The sequence below is a fragment of the Oncorhynchus nerka genome, linkage group LG19 (genome assembly GCF_034236695.1).
Source record: "Oncorhynchus nerka isolate Pitt River linkage group LG19, Oner_Uvic_2.0, whole genome shotgun sequence".
Lineage (NCBI taxonomy): Eukaryota > Metazoa > Chordata > Actinopteri > Salmoniformes > Salmonidae > Oncorhynchus > Oncorhynchus nerka.
Window position 1 is genome coordinate 3,324,100 of NC_088414.1, and position 8,951 is coordinate 3,333,050.

General features: G+C 43.7%; 1 protein-coding gene across 3 annotated transcripts in view; it reads right to left on the minus strand.

Moving 5' to 3' along the window:
* Positions 1-5,548, minus strand: part of LOC115147105 (rap guanine nucleotide exchange factor 1-like) — a 100,901-nt gene extending 95,353 nt beyond the window's left edge. The window contains exon 1 of one of the 3 annotated variants that reach the window (XM_065004618.1): positions 5,202-5,548. In XM_065004618.1, coding sequence (XP_064860690.1) covers positions 5,202-5,229 — 28 coding nt within the window. In that variant the 5' untranslated portion in view covers positions 5,230-5,548. The remainder of the gene's footprint in view (positions 1-5,201) is intronic. The other 2 variants (XM_065004619.1, XM_065004620.1) reach the window with 2 other exon arrangements.
* Positions 5,549-8,951: the final 3,403 nt, after the last annotated feature.

Sequence of the window (8,951 nt, forward strand, 5' to 3'; positions counted from 1 at the left end):
TCTGCAACCCCTTTCCCGGCGTCTTTTCTTCACACATAAGTGGTGGATCTGGGCCTGTTCCAATGAAAGCAGGATATCCTTCTCATCAAACTCGTTCAAGGAAAAGTTTTTTCCAGTCCGTGGTGAGTAATCTCTTTTCTGATGTCCAGAAGTTATTTTGGGTGATAAGATACGGTAGCATCAACATTATGTGCACAATAAGTTAAAAAATAAGTTACACAAAAGGAAAAAATAAATAAATAAATGTAACAATTGTTTGGGAGAAAACATCAGCCATGTTCTTCAGCGCCATCTTTTCAGTTGGTCATTTATAATAACAATGTGCAAACACATTTCCTCATTGAGGCTAACACTGTTTTCAATCTATCTGAAGCTGGTGGATGAAACGAGATGGATCAGATGGATGAAACAGTGAGACGACTCAGGGTTGAGAGCCCAGGCCCATGCAGTCTACTCTGCACAGGCCAGGCTGCGGAGAGCTGTTGCTAGTGTACTCCTCTGGCTGGCTGGGTCCACCCTAAACTGCAGTACAGCAAATGAGCACCTTTACAAATGCCACAATACACAAAAAGCCCAGGGAGGAATGTCCCCGGTGCTGCATTCCGGCCAGCACTTCTATTTTGCTTTATATAAAAGGTCTAAAAACAGGATGGCTTTGAATGGCTTGACTTTGAGAAGAAAATAAGGTTTTTCCATCCATCCCAAAAGAAGAACATATTCAAGCATGGAGGCATTTAGCGCAAGAAAAAAAACTAGGCCTACTTAGGTGCAAGAGTGAACCAAACTAACAAATACTTCCATTGGTCTTCATCTAATCAACAGATCAAGTAAAATAAAACTGTTCAACCAACGACCACTGTAAATAGAAATGCTTCAATATGAAACATGATCAGTGTTTGGGGATCACCATACAATTAAGTAATTAATTAATTAGTAATTACTGTTGATGTGACCAGGTGTGTGTTGGTTTAAACCACCTGATTGTTCCTCATCTAGTTCTCCGTGTAAAGATTCTGCATCTTCAGAAGAGCCTTGGCTCCTCCAGCTTGTGTTTCCTATCTATGAGTCCTGCAGTCCTCCATTCAGACACTTGGCCAGGTTGTCCAATTTGACACAACCTTGAGTTACTGTCCAACAACTGTTTAGTCAGCTCAGGGGAATGTAAGCTAGGCTACCTAGATGATGATCACCGACAAATTCACAGAGTAGAAGTCAATTCACAACTGTTGTTGACAGTCAAGCTGCTGCTGTAAGTGTCATGAACTCCACACTTCACGTAGACAGAAGATTGGCCAATTCAGAGTCTACGTGTGTCCATGTTAGTCACTCACTAAACTGCCGTCCTTAGACCACAAAACATGGGTAGAAAGATCATAGGAATAGAATATCCTTAACGATGAGCTGGCTCAAAACTTTCCCTGAATCACGAGGTTGAAGAAGAATCCTGTATAAGTATTGAGAAATGGGCTTCAGGAGTAGCATACTCCAGTCTCCTTTAGCAGAGGTTCTTAGTAAACAAGTCCATGGCTGTCTGTATGAGTGACATCCAGAGACGGATTCATTGAATATTGATTGGCATTTAGATCTAAGGGGTGGGAGGTCAGACCCATGATGTAAATACAGGGATCAAATCGCTTGGGTCCTACTGCATCAAATGACCGAACACCACAGATAACCAGGAATTCATTGGAACCGGGGTGGATGCTGCACAACCCCTGAGAGAATCGCTTCAGTGCTAAATGGATCTGTACAAGAGGGGTTTCATAAAAGAGTACAGGGTTGCAACTCCTAGCACAATTTTTACTGGGCTCCCCAACTGATGCCAACAGTGTCCTCAGTAGCTACTGTAAAGCACTCTGACCATGAAAATCTTCTGTTGGAAGAAGAATGCTTTCCTCCAATGTAGTATTCAGCTCTGCATTGCTCTCCTCCATCTATTTGTTTATCCCATCCTTGGTTCCTCCAGATAGGACAGTACTCTGTCAGTAACTCAACCAAGTCTCCAGTCGGTTTCCGCCCTCTCTGGCTCCCCCTCACACTTGTGTGCTCCCAAACACAATTAAAGCACATCTAAGGTCTACAGAGTAAGTGAAAGTCTCTCATTCCATGGGACCGCTAAAATACTCAAAATTGCAGCACCACGGCTTATAGCTGAGCACTCTTTCAGTCACCAAAACCTACATGAACCCTGTGAGACAACCTGTTGTCATAATAACATCTACTTGGTAGTGTTTGTTTGTAGCACACTGGAGAAGGGAGACTATCTCTAGTCTATCTCAGTGCAGCAGAGGCTAAATATATTTTTTTTATGCCGCCAGTATCGCTGTGCTGCCTGCTCATCCAGAAGACTTGTGGTCTGGTCTGTAAGGCGTGTGCACGCATACACACACAGCTAGGGGTAGGGCAGGCAGAGAGGCTAAAATAAGGAAATGGATGGATCAGTTACGCTGTGGCCGGCTGCTCCATTGGCTCTGTGCGGTCAGACAGAAGTCACTGAGCTAATTATAAAGCCTGTGTTTCTACACGGACACTATTACTAACAGTGACATGACATACCACCACTGCCCGCTTACATCAGCTATCTCTATTAGAGGTCGACCGATTAATCGGAATGGCCGATTAATTAAAAATATTATGTAATCCATTTTAGAATAAGGCTGTAACGTAACAAAATGTGGAAAAACGTCAAGGGGTCTGAATACTTTCCAAATGCACTGTACATACACTCTCCCCCTTTAGTTCAAGTATTGCCCGGTGTCAAGGAATTGGACAAATTCTCTCTTCCTGACCATAAGACCAAGTTCTCTGAAGATTCCTTACAGCCCACACAGACACCCTTTTATCTTTCCTTCATTCCCTCTCTCTCTGGAGAACAAAACATGTGCTTTTCTCCAGCTCTCCTACAGTAGCTACACATCCAGTCCTTGTGCCACTGGTGTGCCTCAGCTTAGTTTGTTTCCATGGCGCCCAGGCCGGGCCTAGTCCCTCTTTCCAGCTTACTTGTATCCAACATAGTGTGTCTGTTTGCCCTGCCCTGGGGGGACAGATCTGGAATTGATGGACACATATAGAACAGAGCGGCAAAGACAGCAGACTGAACAGGTGACCTGGTAAACATGCGCAGGCGGACAAACCCCAAGGGACCAGCCAGGCAGCCACACATGGCATTCAGTCATTCTCATAGCGCAGAAAACATTTACTATATTCGGAAAGTATTCAGACCCCTTGACTTTTCCCACATTTTTCCAACCTTATTCTAAAGTGTATTAAATAGTTGTTTTTCTAATCAATCTAAACACAATACCAAAGTGAAAACAGGTGTTTAGAAACTTTTGCTAATGTATTATAAATAAAAACTGAAATACCTTATTTACATAAGTATTCAGACCCTTTACTATGACACTCAAAACTGAGCTTAGGTGCATCCTGTTTCCATTGATCATCCTTGATGTTTCTAAAAACTTGGGAGTCCACCAGTGATAAATGTAATTGATTGGACATGATTTGGAAAGACACACACCTGTCTATATAAGGTTGACAGTGCATGTCAGCACAAAAACCAACCATGAGGTCAAAGGAATTGTCTGTAGAGCTCAGAGACAGGATTGTGTGAATCTTTATGTGTGGACAAAGTGCAGCCTTTTATGTCATATCACTCTGTCATACATATGCACACATCTAGGGCAGCTCAGACAATCAACCTGGTCTCAGAGCATTTAGTATTATTCTGTACGTAAATCTGTGAGGCTCCATTTAGTATGATGTTTTTTCATCGAACGGTATGTTATTTTTTGGATGTCCATCACCCATTTCGTATGATATGTTCCAAATTACAATTTGTATTATGTTACGAATTTGCACAACATACTAGATGTTACGAATTTGCTAAATGTAAATGTCACGAATTCTAGCTATGTGGCCACTGTTAGCTAGCTTGCTGACATTAGCGAGGCTAGGGGTTAAGTTTAGGAGTTTAGGAGTTTATAAGGTTAGCTAACATGCTAAGTAGTTGCTCAAAAGTACTATGAAGTTAGGGGCTAAAAAGCTAAAGCTGTTCATAATGAGATTCGAACTGCTACCTTTGGGTTGCTAGATGTTTGTGTTATACACCCATCCAGCCTTAAGTAACCATACCAAACATAACATACTAAATTCTGTCTTGGATTTACGTACAGAATAATACGAAATGATCTTAGACCAGGTTGCAACAATCCAATGGCTCTGCTACTGCCATAAGAACTAATAGACATAGAGTCGGAAACTTTACACCTGTTTGGTGGACCGTCTCTCTGTGGACAACACACTCCCACCGCTGCCCAATGTGTAGTGTGTGCAACCGTGAGCTGCAGGCATCACCGCGGGGGTCAAGAGGCGAAACAGAGAGACAGCTGGAGGGGTGGGCTACTAGCGGAGATAGTTCCCTTCACCAGGCGATGAAATCAGGCCTCCCGTTGTACTGAACGCCATATTCCTAGATAAGGATGCCTTCACATTGTATTACACATAGTTCACTTTTGCATCACAGCGTGGACACTGTAAATATTGTGTCAGACACTGCTGCAACACATGTCATTGCAAAGCAGATATGCCACGTGCACAATGGAAAGTCAATTTGACAACACAGGGAGGGCGGGTGTGATACATTAGTCCGGTGTGATTGCAACCCCAGTTAAAGCTGGAGGTCAAATTGAGTTACTTAGCCTGCAAATAAGTTGTCTAGCACAGAAGATATTCTTGTTGCTGTGTGGCGTTGCCCCACTGGTTTAAAACTTAGCCAACACAGCTGGTTAAGCAAAAATTAACTAGAAAACATCTGGTATTTAGATGAAGTTGAGCGAGCTAATACTTAGTTATTTCTTCGAGTATTAGCACCATTTGAACGTTAGTGCCGTTACTATCTTACAAGGTAAGGAAAAGTGCCAACGTTAGTTAGCTAGAATGTTGTTGGTCAACATACGCTAACTGGCGAACATTTCTACACCGTTACCCCGACACAGCCATGGGGTGGAAAACCCGTTTTACTCTACTGGGTAAGAGAGAAGCACGGCTGGCAAAAAAAAAACGTGTCCTATGGAAAATATGTGAAGAGTCCCGGACGCAACGAGACCCCCAAGCCGGGCCTACCCGTCCCCAATGTGTGTGATATCCCAGTCCCCAGGATAGAGCAGTGGTATGAGGCGCCAGTCGGCTGGACTGCTTACCTTGCTTGCTCTCTATTTTCCCCGACATTTCGTCGCCAGCAGTGATTTCACTCGCAATAAAAACAACAAGAAACTGTCGCGCCGTGTCTCCCTCAATTATCTCCGCATTGTTGTTTCACACGTGTCCGTGAGATGAATTCGCTGGAGGTACGAGACCAGATTTGTGGCACACACATGTACATGAAACGATGTAATTAAACCGTTTCTTCTCGGTCTCCCAGCAATTTTCACTGAGCGAGGAGCTGAGACCAACACAGCACTACCGTGAACCGTGTGTCCTCGACATGGACAAGCAGCGCCTCCTTGCGCCTGGAGTTAGCTACGTAATTTGGTCAGCAAGCGGGTGGGTTTCAATTTCAGTGGAAAGTGCCCCCTGTGGCTACGATCTGTGAAGACTTTTGGGCTGCTCAGAGGTAGAAGGAGCAATACGATTAAACCATTTATATAACAATACTCTGACCAAATACTATAGGCCTATATAATTGTTGACAGATATATACTGGATATATACTGGATATTTTACAAACTAAGTATTGTATAAGTATTTTATATTATAAGCCTTATAAAGTATAATTCTGTACGAGGTATCTGTCTGTCAACCCCGGTGGGCCTAACAAACCAGGCTAGCCTACATTATCTTGGTTTAGTGCCAAAATAAATTAACTCACAAAGCAGCATGTCTAGCATGAAAAAGTCAGTGTGTGAGAATGCCCTTATCTTCTTGTTCTGAATAATTGATCTAACTGGCAGAGTGGATCTGCATTCCCTTCTGTCAGTGTTTAGTGATCTGGAGCATCCTTTATCCACCCACGGCTATCCCGAGGGGCCAAGGGAGAAGCCATAGAATAAGGAATTAGAATACCAATACTAGTCATTTAGGAGAATCCTGGGGTGGAATCTTGGACCTCAAGTGAAGAGGTTGACATTGACCTGACTCAAGCTTTTCTCAAAAAATCTAAGCATACCTTTGTTGTATAGTACCTTGTCCTTCAATGTGTGGAGTCAATCTTAATTGCAGCAGAAATATTCATAGTGTGAGTGAGTGTGTAACATGTCACAGGAAGCAGGTCTGCCCTCTGACTTTAGGGAATGTATGTCTCGAGGCTATGGTGAGTGTTGATGCATGTATGTGTGTGGGTGTGTACACTGTGTGTGTGGAATGCATTTGCTGAGGCTATGGTGAAATCACAGAGAGGAAAAACAGAACAATGAGTTCCTGAGCAGAGATAGGCCTGTCAGGACAGGCTAGAGCTCTGCTCACTGACAGAATAACTGGCCTCTAGTTGTAGTTCCTTCTCTATGGGTGCCTCAACATACAGCAAAGCCAATGCCTCTTGTCAGTTTCTTCACTGTAGCTGTAAGCTCCGCTGTTTACTCCATATCACTGATTAGGCCATGCAATTTCATAAAAATGTTTCATTGGCTGCACGCTAGTTTTGTTTGATAGTGTCAACCACAATAGCCCAAAGCCTAGGACCAAGAGGCATTGAGAGGTAGCCTTTAGTTACTATGCTCCCAGCCTCTGGAAGAGCCTGACAGAGAACCTGACGGGGGGCGAAACAGTGGACATATTTAAAAGATATCTTAAAACACACCTTTTTAGCCCTGCTTTTCCTTGGGGTGGTTTGTAGTAGTCTTTCAGTTTTTATTGTTATTCTTTCGTTTTTTTATCCTCTGATGTTTGTTGTGTAGTAGATATTTCTGTTTTAATTTATATCGTTTTTAATGTGTTTTTTTCTCCAGTGAAGCGCATTGCATCTATGTCTGAATGTTGTGCTATATAAATAAAGCTTGATTTGAATGTGATGTAGAGAACTTAGTGTACTTTGTACAGTGGTGAGTGGTGAGTAAAATTACCAACTTTGCCCAAGGAAAGTTTAGTTGGAAAGTGAGAAAAAAAGGAAGAGAAAGTGGAATGTTGATAATGTTGATGCAGCTATCTATTTCTAGGAGGGTAGTCAACTCAAGGGTTGGTCACTTTATTGATATGTTACACAGAGCATCCCAATCTTAGTCCCGAGGACCAAAAGGAGTGCATATTTTTGTTTTTGCCCTAGCACTACCACAATTGAACTAATCAACCCATCAGTCCTTTGATTATTTTAATCAGGTGTGTTAGTGCTAGGGCAAAAACAAAAATGTGCACCCCTTTCGGTCCCCAGAACCAGTATTGCGAGGATTGGGAAGAATTTCACATAGTGCTACAGCCACTGCTCATATTTAATCCAAACAGTGACAATGTAACCTATTTCATAACCTTTCTACTATAGTGATTACCTGGAAGTTGTGTTGTTTTGTCACCATTCTCTGTAGAATCCAAGTTTGTGCAGTCAGTTTTCCAGTTCCCACTCCTCTGCTCGAATCAGAACCAGGCTAGAATAGCTACTGGCTGACACCTAGAGGCCATACGTTGACAACACACCCAGAGTTCCAAAAAAGAAAAGACGGTGCTGCCATTAATTTCTTTTTCCACTAAGTGTCGTTCACGTGCTGCAACGTGTGTTTAGAGCAGAACTGCACTGTCTCCATTGAACAAAATGTGGAATTGGATTGAGTATAAAGGAAGGGAAAGGGGGATACCTAGTCAGTTGTACAACTGAATGCGACTCCGGGATGCTGGCCTTCTGGGCAGAGTTCCTCAGTCCAGTGTCTGTGTTCTATTGCCCATCTTAATCTTAATTATTTTTATTGGCCAGCCTGAGATATGTCTTTTTCTTTGCAACTCTGCCTAGAAGGACAGCATCCCGGAGTCGCCTCTTCACTGTTGACATTGAGACGGGTGTTTTGCAGGTACTATTTGATGAAGCTGCCAGTTGAGGACTTGTGAGGTGTCTGTACCTTCACTTTCTCGGTCCCTGTGCCCAAGAAAGTAACCTGCCTAAATGACTACCGCCCAGTAGCACTCACGTAGGTAGCCACGAAGTGCTTTGAAAGGCTGGTCTTGGCTCACATCAACATCATCATCCCGGAAACACTAGACCCACTCCAATTCACATACCGCCCCAACAGATCCACAGATGATGCAATCTCAAACGCACTCCACACTGCCCTTTCCCACCTGGACAAAAGGAACACCTATGTGAGAATGCTGTTGATTGACTACAGCTCAGCGTTCAACACCATAGATCCCTCAAAGCTCATCACTAAGCAACTGGATCCTGGACTTCCTGACGGGCCGCCCCCAGTTGGTAAGGGTAGGCAACAACACATCTTCCACGCTGATCCACAACAAGGGGGCCCCTCAGGGGTGCGTGCTTAGTCCTCTCCTGTAATCCCTGTTCACCCATGACAGTATAGCCAAGAACGACTAAAAAGCATTGTTAAGTTAGCTAACAACACAAGGGTGGTAGGCCTGATCACTGACAATGATGAGACAGCCTATAGGGAGGAGGTCAGAAACCTGGCAGTGTGGTGCCAGGACAACAACCTCTCCCTCAACGTGAGCAAGACAAAGGAGATGATCGTGGACTAAAGAAGAGGTAGGGCCGAATACGCCCCCATTCACATCGATGGGGCTGTAGTGGAGCGGGTCGAGAGTTTCAAATTCCTTGGTGTCCACATCACCACCAAAATATCATGGTCCAAACACACCAAGAAAGTTGTGAAGACGGTACGACAATGCCTTTTCCCCCTCAGGAGACTTGAGATTTGGCATGGGTCCTCAGATGCTCAAAAAGTTATATAGCTGCACCATTGAGAGCATCCTGACCGGTTGCATCACCACCTGATATGGCAACTGCTCAGCATCCG